Raw genomic sequence first — 22,558 nt, 5'->3', positions numbered from 1 at the left:
AGTGTTACAAATGCATACAAGTTTGGGGTGAGATGCCATTGAAATTTTGAATTTTGTCTTTGAAATTGTACGGATATGTTCATTCTGCTCTTCCATTGCTTAAAGTTTAAGATAAATAAATAGATATACATAGAGAGAGAGAAAGAAATACATATCTATCTCTATAGGATATTTTTTTAACAACTTTTGGGGTAAACAACAGTTTACATGCAACACACCCATTTTAAGTGGAAAAAAAAAGTTTCGACATATTATGGGCCCATGGAAACCACAATAGTCAAGATATAAAATGTTACCATAATCTCCATAAGTTTGCTCCTATTCCTTAGCATATGAGTTATAGTAATGATTCCTATATCTATAACTCTTACTTTTTGGGTAACTAAATCCAATTAATGTTCCAAATGCTTAATTTTAAAGTAAAAGTAAATCAGCATATTTCCTTTGTTTTTGCTTTATAACTTTCCAAATATGTGATGTTACTACATTTAAAATGAACAACAATAGATGTTGAATTTTACATCAAGTTAATCTTTAAGATTGTTGAGAAAGGAACCAGCTGTTTCTTAAGGGCTTTATTTTTCCTTATGCCTTTATTCTGGGTGGATCAATGGATGGATAGATGGAGATGATAGATAGATAGATAGATAGATAGATAGATAGATAGATAGATAGATAGATAGATGATAGATAGATAATCAACCTAGAAAATGATTCATGTATTAAGTTTAAGAATTTCCACCTTGGGATCCCTGGGTGGCTCAGCGGTTGAGCACCTGCCTTTGGCCCAGGGCATGATCCTGGAGACCCGGGATCGAGTCCCACGTCGGGCTCCCTGCATGGAGCCTGCTTCTCCCTCCTCCTGTGTCTCTGCCCCTCTCTCTCTCCCTCTCTCTCTCTCTCTGTGTGTCTCTCATGAATAAATAAATAAAATCTTTAAAAAAAAAAAAAAAAGAATTTCCACCTTGACACCATGGACCAGTTTATTACATATTGAACACCTAATAAGTAGCAGAAACTGTTAAATATTGAAAATCTAGAAATGACTAAGAATAGACACTGTCTTCAGCCTCATGGGGTTTACAGTCTTCTGGGGAAAACAGATAATAATCAAGTACTTACAGAAATAAATGTGTGATTACAGTGAGAAATGCAGAGGAAAAAAAAATCTATGGCACAATTAGAGAGGGGAATAGGAGACCTGACTGATGCTGGTTAGAGAAGGCTTCACTGAGGAAATGATGTACAAACTAGGAACCCAAGGATTTGAGGAATGAACTCCATGACATTGAGGGCAAGAGCAAGAGGGGTGGTGAAGCAGAACTGAGAACCGCATTTGCAGAAGCTTTATGGTAAAGAGACAGCATCATGTGTTACAAAGGGTTTGGTGTATTTGAAGGTCTAAGAAGAAGCTCCTTGAAGCTGGAATGGGATGCAGAGAGAATGGTATACAAGGAGGCTGGGAAAGTAGACAGAAACCAGAACATATAGGGACTCATGGGCCCATGCAAAAGAAGTATTGTCTTTATCAAAAGTGCAATGGAAAACCTTTGGAGGAATTTTAAACTTAGGGCTGATGATACCTAAGCTTTTTTTTTTTTTTTTTTTTTTATTTTATTTTTTGATACCTAAGCTTTTAATCCTGACCTTTTTCTTTCAAATAAGTCAGGCAACATTGGTTTTAAAGCAGCATTCCCAGAATGTCTGATATTTCATCGGTTTCTCATAGTGTATATTATTTATTCATTTGCTTTGTGCCTGACTGAACATTTTTCTACCAGGATTTTCTGACCGACTTGGTGATGTCTGAGGTGGATCGCTGTGGAGAGCATGACGTCTTGATCTTCAGAGAGAACACCATTGCTACCAAATCCATTGAGGAATACCTCAAGTTGGTGGGACAACAGTATCTTCATGACGCATTGGGTATGGAGAAGAAAAACATTGTGTTCTTTGCCTTTTGATTTTGTTATTTCACCCTCATAGGACAAACAAATTGAGCTCAAATTCAGTATGTTACTTAGTTTTAGCTGACTAGAGTGTTAAAATTTGAGTTTCACCAGTAAGTCTCCATAGTACTCACCTGTGGTACTACTGCTTTATAACACATTGATTTATCCAATATGTACAGAAAGAAAGCCCATCAGCATATGCAGCTACCCACAAACCCTCAAGTTTGTGACACTAAGATACACAATATGAGTGGATGTCACTACTAGATCTGAGGGTACCTGCTTCCCCCAAAGTGTTGATTATTTACATTATGATATAAATATATTACCTAATCTTGAGTGTTAACATTTGTTTTCATGCATCAGAAGTTTAAAAAAAAACAAAAAACAAACAAAAAAAAACTCTTGTCAATTCTCACAACTCCAAATTTCTGCCTTCAAGATCTCAAGAATTTTTAATAATTACTACATTTTACCCAATCAGTAGTTCTTACTGACTAGGCCACTCACCTAGAATTCCAGATTTGGTCATGAAATTCAAGCAGTTACCACTAGCATAAGGCACTGTGCTGGGCGACTTACTCATGGTAAAGCAGATGTGAGTTTCTTGAAGAACAGAGTCATTTCTTTTACCCTCATTTCCCCAGTACTTCCTGCAGAATGTAAAAGGTTAATAAAAAGGATAAAGAGAAACAGGTAAAATTAATTTTAATGACATTATAGTTAACCCAGTATACCCAAATATTTAACAGGTTACCAAAATAAAAATTATTTGTGAGGTATTCAACTTTTTTTCATACCAACTCTTTAAAATTTGGTGTGTATTTTGCATTTGTTACACATTCTAGTTTGCACTAGCCGCATTTCAAATACCCAATAGTCACATGTGACAATCAAGAGTAGACAGTAAGTTATGTTGAATAAATGGAGAGATTTTTGCCCTTAACAAGTTTATAAGATAGGGAGATAAGAAAGATAAGGATACCCCTATAACCTAACCCCTATAACCCTTCTAGAGAGAGAGAGAGAGATCCTGTGCTTTTTCAGAGATTTAAATAAGTTAATTCTGGCTGATGGAATTATGAAATTTCCCGTGTAACATACAGAAACTATGTGTGTAACTTGAAAAGTAGAAAGGTTATATAAAAACAGATATTGGGGGCGCCTGGGTGGCTCAGTCGGTTAAGCGTATACCTTCAGCTCAGGTCATGATCTCAGGGTCCTGGGATCGAGCCCTGCTCCCTCCTTAGTGGAAAGCCTGCTTCTCCCTTTCCCTTTGCCCTCTGCCCCCTCTTGCATACTCTATCTTTTCAAATAAATTAATAAAATCTAATGGGAATTTATAAGAATAGTGAAGATGGATTTCATTAGTATTGGGACAGATAGGGATCCCTGGGTGGCTCAGTGGTTTAGCGCCTGCCTTTGGCCCAGGGCGCGATCCAGGAGTCCCAGGATTGAGTCCCACGTTGGGCTCCCAGGATGGAGCCTGCTTCTCTCTCCTCCTCTCTCTCTCTCTCTCTCTCTCTCTGTCTATCATAAATAAATAAATAAATCTTTTTTAAAAATATTGGGACAGATACAGAGAGGTTCGTGGCCTCACCTAAAGAGCTTAATTACAGCCATATCCTAAAGTGTATCTCATGACTTTAAGGATTTGTACTGCCTTCTGAAAGGTAATGATGAAGCATTTCTAACCATAGTCTCCATTCTGTGGACATAGGGGCAAATACATGTTGACCACCTACTTCTTAAAAATCAAAATCTATGTTCTGCCACTCAATAAACAGAATTTCCAAAGTGAAAAGTCGATGCAGGTGCTTTGATAGGGCAGGGAATAATTAAATAGCTGATGCACTAAATAAGACATGAAAATTCACTGAACATGAGAAGCAATTCTAATAACCCCACAAAGATATCTATTACCATATTTATAACCCAAGAGCAAGGACCAGGGTAGGGAAAATGGCTGCTGCTTCCAAAAGCTTAAACAAAATTAATTAGTAAGCTGCTTCAGGACAGAGTATCTACTGTCTTCTTCCCATTTAACTCCCCACATTTCTAGTTAGCCCTAATATTCTAGATGCTCACTGGCTGATTTTTCTCCTACATTTTATTTTTATGACAGTAACTCTCTTTGCAAACAACTTAGTGTATCTGAGAGTCAGTGTAAATTCAGACTTATTTTATATGATTTGAGATAGTAATGTGATTTTTCAAATAGTCACCCTTAAGAACTGCAGCATTTTCAGTTACCTGAAAAAGATTGTTATTTTCATATAAACTGTACTTAGTGTGGCAGGAGCCTCTAATACTACAATTGGGGAAGGTTTTATAATAAGTATTATATAAAAAGGCTTCACAGTGAAGTCTCAGTAAACCAAAAAATTAAATTAATAAGGACATCCAAGCACTCAGAATAATTAAAGTATAGTTGTATTTCATTCACTGCGGGCAAAAAATAAAGATGCTGTTTCCAGGCTGCCTGAAGAATTCTCAGAGAAAATTTAATTAAAAGTTGCCAGTCATGTTGACAATATTCATTTACCTTGATTAAAGCATTATTATTTACTGCACAGACCCCACCTCACTTAGACTTGACTTAAAGCTTCCATGTGGCGCAACTGCGGGACTTAGTTAAGCATCTGCCTTCAGCTCAAGTCATGATCTCAGGGTCCTGGGATTGAGCCCCACGGTGGGCTCTCTACTCAGCCGGGTGCCTGCTTCTCCCTCTTCCCCTTCCTCATGCTCTTTCTCTCCTCACTATGTCTGTCAAATAAATAAATAAAATTAAAAAAAAAAAAAAAAAGCTTCCACCTGTTAACCCCTTTTACATTTCTGGCTGAAATCAGCTTATATGTTAATGTTCTGGAAATATCATCAGTGAAATCTAGAAAAGGCCTTTAAAATGCTTGATTTCCATCATTGGTGACAGAGGCAAATTTTTTTTTAGCAATAATCTGACCAGATCTGTTGACTTATTTCTACACACCTAATTTGAATGTGAGATAGTAATGAGTTAATGATTTACATAGAAGACACACCATAGAACACACTATGTGCAAACTCAAATTTAAACAACGTAGCAAAAAAAATTTTTTTAATTAATTAATTAATTAAAATAAACAACGTAGCAAGTACCCTTTGGCTCAGATCTTTTTCAAAGGCAAGAGAACAAATGCAAATGGATTACTGAATCTGTTTCAATTTTTAATCAGGTAAGCAGCTTTGAGGTACAAATCTGTAAAAGGTTCACCTTTACTATAGTTCTTTTCACATTATCAGACAGGTTATAGTTTCAAAAGTGAAATTTTTTTTCAATTTTAGAGGATTTCAAATACATCATAATCAAGTAAAAAAAGTCTTTGGACAATTTACTTCTGGACTCTTACATTATTTATTTGACTCTCTTCTTAAAAAATACAAAACAATTCTGAAAATTAACCAGTTATTTACTAACCTTAATATTGTTTCCCTAGACTAGATAAAGCCTCATGGAAGTCACTAAACAGAATATTAATGATAGGGACGCCTGGATGGCTCAGCAGTTGGGTGCCTGCCTTCAGCTTAGGTCGTGATCTTGGGATCTGGGATCGAGTTCCGCCATCAGGCTTCCTGCGAGGAGCCTGCTTCTCCCTCTGCCTATGTCTCTACCTCTCTCTCTCAGTCTGTATCTCTCATGAATAAATAAATAAATCTAAAAAAAAAGAATATTAATGATACAAATTTAGAGATGGGCCAACTTTTATATGGAATATTTGACATTGATGAGTTAGTTTTAAATTTAGCTACTCTTTAAATGAGGTAAATTATGTGGAAGCACATAGTGTAGGGGACATTGAGAACACTTCAAATACAAATCCTCTGGGAACTGGTAAATATTTTTGTTGGGGTCACTTCACTTTATGAAAAATCATTTTTCAGTTGCATAGTTGTACATATCTGTACTTATTGTATGGATCCCTCACCAAGTGCAAGGTGCCACATTAGATACTTTTATATTCACACATCATTTCTGATCCTCACTGCAGCTGTGTAGGGTGGGAGTTATTAACACCATCTTACAAATAAGGCAGCTGAAACTCAGATTATTTAAGTGACTTTTCAAGGCCCCTCGGTGGTCGAGTGATTTGATCCTAGATCTGTCTGGCTTCAAAACCTTTACTTTTTCCATGCACTAATTTCCAATTCTCCAAGCAATTTTCCTCCAAATTATTGCCTGCTTACCTCACTACTAACCTTTTTTTTTTTTTTAATAAATTTTTATTTATGTATGATAGTCTCACAGAGAGAGAGAGAGGCAGAGACACAGGCAGAGGGAGAAGCAGGCTCCATGCACCGGGAGCCCGATGTGGGATTCGATCCCGGGTCTTCCAGGATCGCGCCCTGGGCCAAAGGCAGGCGCCAAACCGCTGCACCACCCAGGGATCCCACTACTAACCTTTTAACAAAAAATGTTCCTCATGTTGCTGCTGCTGCTACTGAATTTTGGAGAAATTTTTGTTCACTTCCATGAAATTTATTAGAACTAGCCTGAACCTCGAGAGATAGAAGCAGAGTTGAAAGGATCTTTGCAAAATCTACTTCTCTGTCATTAGACCTACAAAAACCCAAGAATACATACTATCATCTCTGATAAGTATTTACTGAGCATCTACAGTGCTTTAGGAGCTATTCGACATGAATAGAAGTTGACCCCTGACCTCCAAGGGTGTTCATCCTAGAGATGTGAACATGAGACATACGAACAAATACGCATAAAACAGTATGAAACATGGAACACAGGAACATACACAAGGTGTAGTGTACAGTGGGGGATAAACCAGTAAGGTAAGGATTTGTTTTTTCAAGGAATACTAGACTTATCTCTATAGAAGATGGGATATAAAAACAGTGCTTCTAAGTTAAATTTTTTTGGAAAAGCATATACAGATTATATAAAGAACTATTCTTGGGCAGCTCTGGTGGCTCAGCGGTTAAGCACCGCCTTGGCCCAGGGCCTGATCCTGGAGGCCCAGGATCGAGTCCCATGTCCGGCTTCCTGCATAGAGCCTGCTTCTCCCTCTGCCTGTGTCTCTGCCTCTCTGTGTGTGTGTCTCTCATGAATAAATAAAATCTTAAAAAAAAAAAAACTGTTCTTATATGACTTTGTGCTATGTTGAATTACTGTCTCTTTCACAAGAAGTAAGCCTAGAGACCCTTACTCGAATCTATGTTCAGCACCAGCTTAGGTGGGCTATTCAACCAAGCTTGGGTTCTTTTTTCTTCTAAAATAATATCATTCACCCTAGTAGAAGGGCCATATAACAAAGAATGAATTCCTGCTAATAAAGTATATTTGTGGTTTTAGATAATAGATTTAAGGTTGTATCATTGTTTTAAGTATTATTATTATTTTTATAAATACCGTAATGGTGATGTTAGTGATTACACTTTTTCCACTTCCAGGATGAGGAAATAAACATGATATGAGGGATGTGCTATCGCTTGGGTTCTAAAGGAATAACAATCCTTTGTGCCCTCCATGTCAGGTCTCAGAAAGAAATTCCCATTATACATTTTAGGACAGAAATCCTAAATCCTTTTATTCTATTCAGGAGGACACTATTCATGGTTATACTAACTGTCATCTTCAAACAGGGGAGTTCATCAAAGCTTTGTACGAGTCAGATGAGAACTGTGAAGTGGATCCCAGCAAGTGTTCCTCTAGTGAACTGATAGACCATCAGAGCAACCTGAAGATGTGCTGTGAGCTGGCTTTCTGCAAGATCATCAACTCTTACTGGTGAGCAGGTGTCAATGCTTCAGCCCCTGCTTATGGAACTTAAAGTTTTCCATGTAAAAGTCATCACAATGTTAACTGTAGCATTCCCCAACCAAAGGAAGGGCTTAGGGGAAAGTTGGAAGATTTCCCTAATAGAGTCCTCTCTAAAATCCAAGTCTCCATTGTAAGCAGCAGGACCTGTGAACTGACTATCTACGTAAATATAATATTTCCCCAGAATATTAGCACCACATCCTCTAATACCAAAAGTACTTTAATGGCTTTCTGGAATACTTACTAGCATTAAACAGTTGTGTTAATGATTTTTGCATTGCTCCAACCCTAGCAATTGGTGAGCTTTTGGAAGAGTTTTGATGAATACTCTTTAGAGAGATTATGATAAGCTCTCTTAAACCAGATGGTTTAATCAGGAGCCTCATGCCATTTTCCTACTTTGCAAAAGTAAATTTACACTAATCCCTAAGTTTTGTAGCTTTGGGTTCCCAGTTTCCATCTGGACTTTCGTCAATTTTCCGCCAACTCTGAGCCATGAATCAGGCAGGATTCTCTCCTCTAGGCTCTCCTCCTCTTAGCCTGGCTCTAAAGCAGAGGTGTGGTGGGTCAGAGTGGGATCACTTGTGTTTCCTTTGGTTATGGTATTTTTATATTTAGAGGTTTGGTAATTTTTCTTTCCCAGTGTTTTCCCTCGTGAGTTGAAAGAAGTGTTTGCATCGTGGAAGCAGCAGTGCCTGAACCGTGGCAAACAGGACATCAGCGAGCGGCTCATCAGTGCCTCATTGTTTCTCCGTTTCCTGTGCCCTGCCATCATGTCTCCCAGTCTCTTCAACCTTATGCAAGAGTACCCTGATGACCGTACATCTCGCACCCTGACTCTGATTGCCAAGGTCATTCAGAACCTGGCTAACTTTGCCAAGTAGGTGTCACTACCATAAGCACTTTTTAAAAACACCATTTAAAAAATATGTGACACCTAAAATTTGGATGGGGCTGGGGAGCCTCATTACCCATGTTACAAGATTTTCATTGTAGTGGTATTAAAAATAAAGAAAAAAGAAACAGCTTAAATATTCACTTTATAAAGGAATCCATTAAGTCACCTGTGGTATGTGCATTCAGTAGAATTTTTGCAGCCACCCCAGTGATCACAAAAAATATCCAATAATATGGAAAATGAGGAAGATATAATTATACTAAATGAAAAGTGCTGTTAACTTTAGCAGAAAAAAAAAAAAAAACTTTAGCAGAAAAAAAAAAAAAAACTTTAGCAGAAAAGAAGGATACTAGAAGATACATACGCTATTATTCCAGAAATATGTTAATACAAAAACCTAAGTATAAAAACCACCTGCAAACTCAGTGTTTACATTATCTAAAACAATTGGCCTGGCCCCTTCAAAAAAAGTCAATGCCATGAAAAATTGAAAAGATAGAGAGGGACTGTTCTAGGTTTTGAAACACTGCAATGCTTGAATCTTAACTGGATTTGAATTGGAAAAAAATCTATAAAAGTCATTTTGGAGACAATTAAATGTGAAATATATAAGATTTATGGATAATGCTTTTAAAAAGTTTTAGTGTGATAATGGCATGAGTTTATGTAAGAGATTCCTTATTCTGGAGAAATAGGTGCTAATGTATTTAGAGTTTATGTCTGCAACTTAGTTTAAAATGGTTCAGCAAAAAAAATAAAAAATAAAAAGTGTGTGGAGAGAGAAAGTGAAAGCAAACTTGGTAAAATGTTACCAGTTGGTTAATGTAGATGAATGCATATGGTTGTTTGTTGTATATTCTTTCAACTTTTCTATACATTTAAAATTTTTTGAAAGGAAGTTAGCAGACCTTTGGGGAGAAAATGCACTCAAATGCAAACAGTGGATATGTTTGAATGGCAGAGTGTATCCACTCTCACCTTTCTTTTGCCACTTTTCATTGTTTCTAAAAAGACAGAATTCTCTATTAGCAATGTATTGAAGGAAAAAATTAGAACTTGAATTTAGAACTTGAATGAGACATTGTTTTCTGGTATAAATAGTGGCATTTTAGAAGTACACTATTTTAACTTTTTGTATCCTATTTATGAGATAACACAGAAATAGACATATTTATCCATATTTGAGTTAATTCCAGTAAAAATTATTTCTAGTTATTTTGGAAGAAGTTTTCTGGGCTTAAGCAAGGCCCCGAAGGTACCTAGAATTTAGATAGACAAAGAAGAGAAGTTCTTCTCTAGCGAAAATAAATAGCATGAGCGAAGACTTGGAGAAGCAGATATATTTGGGAGACTCTGAAGAAGCTAGCAATATTGAAGGTTTATACTGATGAGCATTTGGTAGGCAAATGAAGGTTATTTACAGAGAGCCTTAAATACCAGGAAAAAAAAAAAAAAGATTTAGCTATAGCCCACAGAGAATAGAAAGCTATGCAGAGTGTTTGAGTTTTACATCAGTATTAAGAAAGTATGTTTTAGTCTTTATCACTTAAGAGATTATAAATTAGTCACTTACCTCCCTAACATAAAAATAAAAAATTTAAAGCTCATTGTAAAGTCAACTCAAACATCTCTTTTCCTGAATATGTCCTTTCCCATTTTCTCTCCCTTTGTTTCAGGTTTGGTAACAAAGAAGAATATATGGCATTCATGAATGATTTTTTAGAACATGAATGGGGTGGAATGAAGCGCTTTCTTTTGGAAATCTCTAATCCGGACACCATCTCAAACACCCCAGGCTTTGATGGTTACATTGATCTGGGCCGAGAGCTTTCAGTCTTGCATTCCTTACTATGGGAAGTAGTTTCCCAGCTTGATAAGGTAAAGTAGGCTGGAAGCATAATGGGAGATTGGGAGTTAGAGAACCTTAATATACCTGAATTCTGAAGAGTATCCACAGAGTGACAGCATTCATGCTTTCTGTTGATCAAAAGCAACCTTTTGTGCTAGAAGCCTGGGAGTAAATAGTTACCAATTCTGAGTAAAATATGGTTTCCCTACAAACCAAGAAATTCTAGAAAGCCATGAAGTTATTAACCTATATTTTTAAGTAATTCACTGAATTAATGGCATATATATTTCTATAAATAATCATATGTTTAGAACGTTATATAGGACATTGTATAAAACATGTCTAAAAACTTGCCTAGAAACTAACATCAAACATTGCTAAACGCAGATTTATTCATGTATAGCAGGATGAGATGATGAAACCTCATCTAATAATTGTAACAAAAGTGTGAACTTAGAAAAATGCTGAGACTATCATGTTTAATTTGTTTTACTCCTGAGACTTTTTTTGTTATATAAGTCGGAGAGTTCAATATAACTATTAGTACTACTGAGTTACACGGGACCTGAAAATTCTGATGTTTTCTTTCTCTACAGTTGTGAATTTTAAAAGCGGAAAATACTTTTAATCATTTATTTTCTGAGTATAAGCTAAAAATTATATACTATATTAATAACTAAATATATACCATGCCAATCATTTTCTTCCCTCTGGAATTTTTCAAAGAGAAATAGAGTTGTAAAGTCTTAGACTTTAGCTAGGTTTACCACAATAATTATTTATTGATATTTTTGTTTGCTACAGGTACTTCATAAATAGATGTGGTGGTATGTTAGAATAACTTCAAAAGACAAAGGTTTTTTTGTGATTAGAATGTATTTGTTTCCCTCCATTTTCCTATTATCCTTAACAATGTTGTACCAATAAAATGGGGATAGTAAAACCTATTAATAAAGACCACTTTCCTGAGGCAATGTAAGTGGTAGGGTGTCCTACCACTTGTAAAATAATAAACTGTTTTGTGCTCTTGAGCACCCCTTCTTCACTTGTAGCATTGCTAGCTAGATTTGGAGTTGGAGCTATGCTGAGCATACATTCCTTGAATGTGAATCAGGGTTCAAGAAAGTTGAGCAAGTAAAGGCTCTTCTTTGGGTAGCATTAGCGCAACTACTCTACCCGTCTGAGCAGAGTTGAATAGTCTCGGTTGTGGAGAAGACACAGGGGACCCAGACGCAGCTGTGTAAAACTGCCCTAGAGTTAAGGGGTCCCATAAGACTCCATGAAAATAAGAATTCCCCAAAGAAAAAAATGATTGAGATGGATAAAGCCAATACTAAAAAGTGACCGTCGAGTAACCGCATCAATGGGATGCAGATATGGAAATCTTATAAAATAGGCCTGGTTAATTTAGGGTCAAAATCTTTTTAACAGGCATTGCTATGTAAACATGCCTTCTCCTTGTAAATCTGTGTTTGGTCCTGGGAACCAGGAGTAAACCTTAGACACATCTCGTTGAGAGTTTATCTGATTTTGCTGCTTAAAACAAGATTGTCTTACTAATGCAAACCCAGTTGACAGTAGGTCAGAGTTCCCAAAAGTAAATGGGATAGTGGATGGCAATATCACCTGTGTGCCCTGCAGTGCTCCGGACCCCTGAATGCAACACCTTCTTGTATGTTGGCATGCATTTCTTTTCTCACACGATGCCTTTTCTTTGGAAGTTTCATCACACTAGCCAATCCTCTGGTCTTGAAGTCCTTTGGTTAGAAGGTGTTTGGTTCTTCCCCTACCCTCCCTTCCCTTGATCTACTAGCCTCCCAAAGATTTAGTTTGCTTTGCATGCCTATTTTAGTTGGAATGGCAATAGTTTGGTTGTTTTGAGCATGTCTTTTAATTTTTATTTGCATAATCCTAATTTCTATTTCCTTTCTTTCCTCAATGTCTGCTGCACCTTGTTTCGCCTCCTCCATTCATCTCGACGCCATGGTTCTGCTGCTCCATAACAATGCATTATGAACCTGCCACTCCCATATGCAAACACCTACCCTTCCCTCCAACCTACACCCCTCCATCAATGGGCATCGTTTTCCCAAAAACAATCGTTGGTGGATGTCGCAATGCTTATTATCCAATTAGGGTGAAAATTCCTTCCTACAGGCGACCGTGGCAAAATTGGGACCGCTCCCTCGAGTTCTTGCTGATATTACCAAGTCTCTAACTAATCCTACACCAATACAACAGCAGCTGAGACGCTTCACTGAGCATAACTCCAGTCCAAATGTCAGTGGAAGCCTCTCCTCTGGGCTGCAGAAAATATTTGAAGACCCCACTGACAGGTATGTAAGAGAGAATCAAAACTAGCATCTCAGAGAGAGAATGCTTAGAGATTTGGCAGAAATCTTTTTAAGTCATTTGTTGAATTTATAACCTAAAAGTCATGATCAATTGGAAAGAATCATCTGACCGGAGATAAATCCAATTGTTTGTCATAATAGAACACAAGATCTAGGATACTGATTTTCTAGAATGTTATTGTAGAATTATAATAAACATTAAAAAAAAATAAAACCTAGGTCCAGCTTAAGGGAAGATTAAGGGCTCTATGATATTTATATTTTCATTTATTGTAGAACTCAAAATTCTGGAGAACCTCAGTTAACATCATTTTATAGCTGGCTATGTCAGCTGGATAGGTCGATACAATGTTGATGCCTAGACTGACTCTCTTTTTTGGATTGGCAAGACTTGGGCCTTTAACAAGGACCTTTTGGTTGAACATGTGGCACTGTTCCCTCCTCTTGAAGGTTTAGACAGAACCAATTAACAGTGAGTTGGAATACCTCAGAAGGGTTTAGGACCTAGCTAGGAAATGATTGGAATTCTAGTAAAAATCAAAGACAATGATGGAGGGGTATACAGTGTTATTCCCCACCTTTGGAGAGAAACTAAAAATGTTGTATTTTTAGGAATTGTAATGATGAAATTTGAGTTTAGAAACCGACATAAGTATCTACATTGGGCCTCTGAGCCTTCAGAAATGTTGATATCCCTGGGTTGAGAAATCCTAACTATTTTGAATTTATCTCAAGAGTAATTAAGGGTCCTCTTTTTCCACAGTGATTTGCATAAACTAAAATCTCCAAGCCAGGACAACACAGATGGCTATTTCAGAGGGAAAACGTTATTGCTGGTTCAGCAGGCCTCCTCCCAGAGCATGACCTATTCTGAAAAGGATGAAAAGGAAAGTAGCCTTCCTAACGGTCGGAGCATCTCCCTCATGGACCTTCAAGACACTCACGCTGCTCAAGTAGAGCATGCATCTATCATGCTCGATGTGCCTATGCGCTTAACTGGAAGCCAGCTTTCCATAACCCAGGTGGCCAGTATCAAACAACTGCGGGAAACCCAGAGCACTCCCCAGAGTGCTCCCCAAGTGCGAAGGCCCTTGCACCCAGCCTTGAACCAGCCAGGCAGCCTCCAGCCCCTGTCATTCCAGAACCCTGTCTATCACCTCAATAACCCAATCCCAGCAATGCCAAAGGCCTCTGTGGATTCTAGTTTGGAGAATCTAAGCACTGCCAGTTCCAGAAGCCAAAGTAACAGTGAAGATTTCAAACTCAGTGGGCCCAGCAATAGCAGCATGGAAGATTTCACTAAACGTAGCACGCAGAGCGAGGATTTCTCCAGGCGGCACACTGTACCAGACAGACACATACCTCTTGCTCTGCCGCGGCAGAATAGTACCGGGCAGGCCCAGATCCGGAAAATGGACCAGGCTGGGTTAGGTGCCCGAGCCAAAGCCCCGCCGTCCTTGCCACACAGTGCTTCCTTACGTAGCACGGGGAGCATGTCGGTGGCCTCTGCGGCCCTGGTGGCTGAACCTGTGCAGAATGGGAGCCGGTCCCGGCAGCAGTCCTCTTCCTCCAGAGAGAGCCCCGTTCCCAAAGTGAGAGCGATCCAGAGACAACAGACACAGCAGGTAGGGATGGGGGCAGGGGCGGGAGGGGTCTGGCCTCCATTGATCCACCTGTGTCCCTGCTTCTTTATATATAAAAATATATATATTAGGAAATCCAATTGCTAGCAAGGTTCCTACAGAAAAATATTTTATTTTAAATGGGAAGAAGAAATGAAATGTTTGGGAGGCTTCTGGCTAGGGGAGGCAGAAGAAAGAAAGAAGCTTGACTTATTACCCTCAGGAGACTAACAACCAGGCCGAAGGCTTTTCCTTCTCTTCAAGCAGCTGAGCTGCCACCTCGCTTTGCGCTAAGAACAGATCAGTGTTGAATGAATAATTAGAACACATGAATAATAATTATGAAACCTGTAGGCCAGATCAACTAGAATGTATTTAGGGAATCTGGACATTAATCTGCCTTAATTTTTTTTACCTTAACATTTCCAGAATAAGCTTTCTCATTCTGAGCCAAGGGCTTAATGTAACTGCTCTCTACTTCATCCCCCACCTCCTTCTGGAAATAACAAGTCTCATGTGCCTTTTCCTGGAAATGGCTAGAAAAATAGCACCTGAGCACCTATAAAGGCAAAGTGAAGGAGACAGGTAAAAAGATAGAAACACAGGTCATTGACAAATATTCTCATTTACAAATCCCTTATATTTCTATTTGCATGGGTAAGCCCAGCCAGGGTCACAACCAGTCTTAAGATTTCCAGATTTTTCTTCATGACAAAAGTTTTCCCAAGGATTTAATCATTTTCTTCCCTACATACTACATTTTGAGGCACCAATACCTATTTTACTTTTTGAAACAATCTAATAACCTGAGGAATACATGTATATGTATATGTATACATTTAATATCTTTCAACTAATGATTTTTCTCCTTTGTGTTTGCTGACCTTTTCTTGAAACCTAATCATACTAGGGAGCTTTGTGATTGAAAGAGTTCTATGACAGATCCTTTTGTCAGCAAAACCACTAGTCAGAGAAGACTACAATAAAACCCCAGTGCATCTTTTTAATATATTTGCTTTTTATAGGTAGGCATTTACTGATTTGGCTGCTTCTGCCTCCGCTCTGCTGTGATCAGAGGCCTTGCCCCATATCTAATAGTTACTGTTTAAAAAAAAAAAAAAAATTAGGACACTGACAGAATCCTGGGATGTGGAGGTAGAGGAAGAGATGAAAAGCTCAACTAACTTAGACCCTTTCCCACAGCCCACTTCCTGGGCAGAACCTCCTCTACTTGGTCGTTCTTTCCAGAGAAATTCCTTCAGTCTTAAATTTTTCATTTTCATTTTATTTATATTTTCCCAAATATCCCCAATTCATTTTATTTTTTTTTTAAAGATTTATTTGTTTGTTAGAATGAGAGAGGGAGATGGGATGTGAGTGTGAGTGGGAGAAGGGCAGAGGGAGAGGGCAAGTCCTTGAGCAGACTCTCTGCTGAGGATGGAGCTCAACAAAGGGCTCAATCCCAGGATGCTGAGACCATAACCTGAGCTGAAACCAAGAGTCGGCTGCTTAACCCATGGAGCTACCCAGGCACTCCCCCAATTCATTTGATTTAATAAGGAAAGGCAAGATTACATATAATGAAATCTTTCATATGTGTGTCATTTTATGTCATATATATATACATTTAATTCATGTGTCAGAAGATGATCATTCAGTCATTCACACTTTATTGTGATCATTTTCACACGTTGCTTTTATGCTAGCTTCCAATTGAGATCAACTACTTTCAGAGAATTGAAGTGTTTATTGGGAGGAGAAAAGAAAGATAAGTAATTTTGGAGATGGAGTGCTGTGTGGAGGCAGAAATCCACTTGGGGGGCTAAGGGGAGCTAAGTGTAGCCTGGGGTCCATGAAGATGGGACAGGGAGTAGAGAAGAATATCAGATTGGCATAGATGGACAGGATAGTAGAAAGGGCACTCCGTCCTACTCTTCAGAAGCTGACTGGGGCCCAGCCTTGGACAGAAAAGAGGAATGGTAACCCATTCCCCTGTGTCATGAAGTTCTCAGTTCCCAGGGCCTGTGACTCAAATTGATGGCTTATAAGTATTATAAATTACATAGCCTTCTGCGTGATCATCTGGAACCAACTGTCATTTATAACATTTAGGTAGGAAAATATAGCACCCATCACACAAGCAGTACATATTTCTATGGGTGAATAGAAGACTGTCTCGATAGACAGGAGGGAAGAAATACATACAGTCTCCAAACAACCAGTTTAAAAATGTTTTGTGCCACACCATCAATGAATTGAGTCCATCTATATTACATTGGCACGAATTGAGGACAAACACAGTGAGATGGCCTAGTGCAGCTTTAAATATTCATCTTTGTTCCTACCTTTGCTGGTAGTGCCACCATCATATCAGTTAAAGCATAAATCATGTATTTTTATTGCTCAAGTTTCTGGTTTTTCTACATTGGCTTTTTCTATGCAGATGGCTTATTCTTTTAAACTTATGTTGTTATTTTTTATTCCTTATCTTTTGGTTTCTTGCTTTTCTCCTCTCCCATGAAGCCTCTGAATTTCTACATAATCAGCACATTTTTGGCAAATTCCTTTACATATTGTAATTGCAAATTGTGTTGGGGAATTCTTCTGTCCCCAAAACTAGAGGATTTCTTTGTGGGGATTGTTCTGTAGGCGTCTGTAATTATCAGTGGCTTTGTCCTATTGCAAATTCCATCTGTATCTCAGCACAAAGGAGTGCCCGTTGTTGGCAGCATTACTGGCTTCAGTCTTCGTATATGTATACGTACTGAGTAGGAAGGAAATAAAATCCTAGCGAAACAATCTAGAGAGAAGAGAGTTTGTTTTTTGTTTATGTTTTTGTTTTTGCTTTCAGGAAACTGCCTTCAAATTCTTTTACCCTTTTCAGCCTCTTTTTGGATTTTTCCCCCCTCATTTTCCTCTCCATTTTGGTTTTTGTGCAGCATGTACTGTTTGTGTGTAATAGTACTTAAGCTGTATGTGTTCAGATAGAGCATGTTATGTAACCTTAAAAATTCAAACTTGAAGAGGCTTTTAAAATAAATTCAATTTTGGCAGACCCGTTGGAAGGATACTGCTATTTTCACATGTAGATGTGTTGAACTCTCTCCTACCTAAGCTCTTCAGGAACCCTCAGAGTTGACTGCTTTAGCCAGCCCTTTCTTTGGTGTTGACAGCAGAAGTGCTCTTTGTGATGAGAACCGGACTGTCTTAGACTTTGGAAAAGCTGAAAGCAACAAGCTTTATTTATGTCTAGTAAAGCCTAGCGAGGAAGAGGAAGCTGGCTGCTTCTCCATTGTCCTCAGTGTAGCCAGGCTATGCGTGGATTACAGGATCAGACAAACTGCTGTCTCTGGCCCTTTCACCCTAAAGCATTAGTATTTTTCCCAGAGAAACCCTACACACCTTTATCTCAAAGAGAGACATTCCTGGTAGGAATTCCTACTGCTTTTCTTTTTGTCTTTTTCATCTTTCCTTTTCTTTAATGATCCACCTTTGAAAGCCAGTGGATCTAAATAGGCTGTATTTATTCCTAAGGCTGTAGCTAAGCAAAGTGGAATTTGAAGCACTTACCAACCTCTTTTCCCAATCTCTTTGTACACTAGAGATAATAAATTTTGCTGTTTATAATAATGCCTAAATAACTAATAATAGTAAAAACCAGAGATAATAAATTTTGCTGTTTTTGCCAGCTTGTAAGGGAGATGGAATAATCATTGAAGAAAAGCCTTTGATGTACTTCCAAAGGATTAGAGAAAAAACGTATGATGTCTTTCTCATAGTAATGCATTATACTCTAGTACTGAATATTCTAAAGAGAACCAGAGTATTAATAAATGAATAATATTTTATTGAGCATCTGTTGTGCAATTACATTGTCACTACCATTCAAAAATAGACTGTATCGAGTCGCCTGGGTGGCTCAGCGGTTTAGTGCCTGCCTTCAGCCCAGGGTGTGATCTTGGAGTCCTGGGATCGAGTCCCAGGATGAGTCCCACATTGGGCTCCTTGCATGGAATCTGCTTCTTCTTCTGCCTATGTCTGTGCCTCTCTCTGTGTGTCTCTCATGAATAAGTAAATAAAATCTTTAAAAATAAAAATAGACTGTATGATATGATGCCATGCATCAAGGATTGACGATCTAGTTGGGAAGTAAGACCAGCACACATGAGACCAATAGAAAAAAATGTAAGGGACAATATATAGTTTATAAAATAAAGAAACCCAAAAAATCGCCTCTATTTTGATAATTTTTTATTTGCTCAATGTTATTTTTCTGTTCTTTATACTTTTGTAAAGGTTTTACCATGAATACAAGGAAAAGTTAGTATTTTTTCAACAGCTGTTGACCACCTACTATATGCCATGCAGAGTGCTCAGATATATTAGGAAGTGGTTGAAAATCAGATTCAACCAGTAAAATAAGAGTGGACCTGAATGCCCAATTCTATCGTACAGTCCCTTCTAATTCGTTAGACATTGTTCATCATTCTGAGGATATGGTACCCACCACCATCACCAGTGGAATGACCCAGCTCTGGGTTTTACAGCTTTTCACTTAGCAGTCAAAGCCTAGATTGTGCTTGTTGTAGTCGACATTGTTCTCTTAATATGTTTCTGAGGGCTAAGATCTCTCCTCCATGTGTTCTCAGGAGCAACCATAGTGTACAGTGCATTTATAGGCACTCAAATAGCTACCCCATGACAGATCATAGAGAAAGAAAGTTCATTGAAGCAACATATCAGAGGAACTTCTAGACATCCATTAATAATTGCTTATGTGTGCTTCAGGCGTGTTGCCACTTACTGATATCTGTAATCTACTAGCAAATCAGCCAAACCAGGTTCTGCTTCACACCTTTAAGAAACACTGCATAAAGAAGAAAGCTATTGAATTAGCTGCCTTGAAATAATAAATTCCAAACAGTAAAAGTTATCAGTTTTAGTACCTGCTTTATCTCAACCCACTATTGAATAGAAAATCCTGGTTTCACAGAAAAGCAGTTTTTTTGTGCCCTATGTGCTAAAGTGATAAGATTATAAAATTTAAAAAGCATTGGTCTCCTTTAAATATTGGCCTTTTATTAATTTTTTAAAACTCAAAACCACATTCTTTTCTCTTTCAGATGTACATCAAATAAAAACCTAAACCTCTTGTGAAACTGTTTTTCTCTGCCAATGCTGAAGCAGTTTTTTGCTCTCTGCTTTTAAAATCCAGTAGGGGGAGAACGTGTGTGTGTGTGTGTGTGTGTGTGTGTGTGTGTGTAAAGTACCTTGCTGTTTACAAATGCTTTTACAAGCTGACTCATTTGTTTCTCATAATAACTTCCGATGTGGGTAATTACTACCTTCCATTTATAATTGATACTGTATCCTATAGGCCAGTATTTCCAAAGTTTGATTCTCAAAATTATTTAAGTATACAAGATGTTCATTTAATCATATAATTATTTTAACACATAATAGAAAATATATAACCATTAATATTAAAATATGTATAAATATATAATATATATAACCTCAAACTCATGATTTTACTGATGTTATTGCTTAGCATAAGGACTCAGCTAACTGGAAAAAGTTGTTTTAAAGAGATAATAAATAATCAGTGATAATATGGTTATTAAAGAAATAATAAAATGGTACACAAATGAATGAAGTATACAACACACCTAGATACCAGAGTGGAGATGGAGATAGACTTTTAAGAACTAAAGATCTTGAAATTTAAGACATGTTTATGTCTTGACACAGTGGAGGAAATGACTTTAAAAGAGGAACTTCTAGACATCCATTAATAATTGCTTATGTGTGCTTCAGGTGTGATGCCATTTATTGCTATCTGTAATCTGTTAGCAAATCAGCCAAACCAGGTTCTGCTTCACACCCTTAAGAAACACCATTCTATGACTTGTATACGTGTGTTTTGTAGAGTTTCTCTCAACCTATCTTTGATAACCTTTTAGTGTCTGCAGCCAATATTTTTCATCTTGTCTTTTTAAATCACAAAGTCATCAAAAAAATCCCTTCTTCTAAAATAGCTGTCTATTTAGAGTTTAACTGGATCCTATTCCAGAATGACATAAAGTAATCTTAAGGTAGATAGCTCTGCATGGAAGAGAAAATTCCCTCCAATTATGAGATTACACAGTATTGGTCCTCAAAATAGAAATCTATTTTAATTCTAAGAAGGTTACCTCACATACAATGCTATGATCTCTCCTACCTTCTCTCTCTCTCTCCCTCCCAACCTCTTTCATTCTCTCTCTCAAGCACACAAGAGAAAAATAATTTGTTTTATATTTCTAGCATTGTTTTTAGAGAAAGCATTAATGTTCATAGCTTAATATAAATTATAATATCCAGTACCAGTTTTCTAGACATAAATATGATAACATCCAAGCTCTGTACTTTCCAAAGAACTTTAACCTACATTATCTCAACTCAGTCCCTAAAACTCTATGAGATATCAGGATAAGTGTTACCAGTGATGGTAGTGATATCCCTAATTGGTAGTTTAAGAAAAGAGTATTGAAGAGATTAGGGACAGTTTAAGTGGCATCGTTGCTACTTTTTTTTTTTTTTCTTTAAAGTATTTATTAGAGAGCATGAGCTGGGAGATGGGTCACAGGAGAGGGAGAAGCAGACTCCCCACTGAGCAGGAAGCCCGACTCAGGGCTCCATCCCAGGACTTGAGATCATGACCTGAGTCAAAGGCAGTTGCTCAACCAACTGAGCCACCCAGGCATCCCAGGGTTGCTACTTAAAATATTCTTACCACTCAGTATATCAGTATTGGAAAACGGTAACTTATCTGACTATTCTAACTGGATCAAAATATCCCTTAAACTAATGCAATATCTATTGTTTTGATCCTATATTCATGAAGAAACTGGTCTAAAATAGAGATTTCAGAGTGGCCTTAATCCATCAAGAAGTCAGCACTTCTCTTTTTTCTCTTTGTCTAAATGATTGATGTGAAAATTGAGGATTTGGCATTCTGATAAATAAATGGATACCTCATGAGTTTGTTTAGCATTAATCAGTTTGTTGGTTCCTGATCATCTCTGTCTTACACAGCCATTTCCTCAGCTGAGCAGTAAACCATCGTGTCACACCTTTTCTCTCATTCTTATCATTGTAATTTCACTGGTGATTGGACCACTGGACTAGTGAACAATTTTAAGGCCTTTGCTTTCTTTTCTTAGATGTGATGCATAGGAATTTCTATTCAGAATAGTATATTCTTACACAAGCAGATATTCTCATTCCTGCCCACCCCTAACCCCATCTTTAATAAAATATTAGTTAGAACTGAGAGCATTTATTAGGTCACAGTTTTGTCCTCCAAGAGTAACTCCCTTTGCAAAACCTAACTAGTGAATGAGTTGTTTGGGGAAATGCTAATGAATGTTTCTGTTTTAGGTGCAGTCACCTGTGGACTCTGCCACCATGTCCCCAGTAGAGAGGACAGCAGCCTGGGTGTTGAACAATGGACAGTATGAAGAGGATGTGGAAGAGACTGAGCAAAATCCAGATGAATCCAAGCATGCTGAGAAGGTAGAACTAGCCTGTTTTTGTTCACTTTTGCCCCCACAGTGATAGGCCACCAGAAAGACTGTCTTGCCAATAATATGACGTCTTTCCCCTCCCCAGTTTCCGCTCCACCTCTTATTTTATCCAGCATCCACACACCTGTATATTTCAAGTCAGTAGTGTCTCTGTATGAAAATAGAAAATGTTGGTCAGGCTGGAGTGGAAGGGTTAATTTTCTTTTTATATGTTATCTTAAATTGGAGAACATTCTGCTATTAATTTCCAGTCATTGAAGGGGAATGTTTAGTGTATCTGTAAGCTGGTTGTTAGTCTTCAACCAAGGCCAAAATTACCCTTGGACCAGACTTCCTTCCCAGGTCCTATTTAATGATTTTTGACTCCCCCTCCCCTCTTACTTGCTTTTTCTACATAAAGAGCTCCTAGCCCTATATTGATTTGTAAACAGATATTATCTATTATTTCGGTTTTGTTTTAAAGAAAAGTTGACATGGAGAAAAAGGATTATCAAATAAGA

The 22,558-nt window shown here is 37.7% G+C and overlaps 1 protein-coding gene across 10 annotated transcripts in view; it reads left to right on the top strand.

Annotated features, from left to right (window-relative positions):
• Positions 1–22,558, top strand: part of RASAL2 (RAS protein activator like 2) — a 347,984-nt gene that overhangs the window by 311,407 nt on the left and 14,019 nt on the right. For 8 of the 10 annotated variants that reach the window (XM_038542404.1, XM_038542403.1, XM_038542406.1 and 5 more), the window contains 7 exons: positions 1,782–1,926; positions 7,590–7,734; positions 8,411–8,647; positions 10,342–10,543; positions 12,651–12,850; positions 13,632–14,493; positions 21,913–22,047. In XM_038542404.1, coding sequence (XP_038398332.1) covers positions 1,782–1,926; positions 7,590–7,734; positions 8,411–8,647; positions 10,342–10,543; positions 12,651–12,850; positions 13,632–14,493; positions 21,913–22,047 — 1,926 coding nt within the window. The remainder of the gene's footprint in view (positions 1–1,781; positions 1,927–7,589; positions 7,735–8,410; positions 8,648–10,341; positions 10,544–12,650; positions 12,851–13,631; positions 14,494–21,912; positions 22,048–22,558) is intronic. The other 2 variants (XM_038542405.1, XM_038542402.1) reach the window with 1 other exon arrangement.

This window comes from Canis lupus, chromosome 7, assembly GCF_011100685.1.
Source record: "Canis lupus familiaris isolate Mischka breed German Shepherd chromosome 7, alternate assembly UU_Cfam_GSD_1.0, whole genome shotgun sequence".
Classification (NCBI taxonomy): domain Eukaryota; kingdom Metazoa; phylum Chordata; class Mammalia; order Carnivora; family Canidae; genus Canis; species Canis lupus.
The sequence above is the reverse complement of the archived record's forward strand: the minus strand, read 5'-3'. Positions and strand labels throughout refer to the sequence as shown.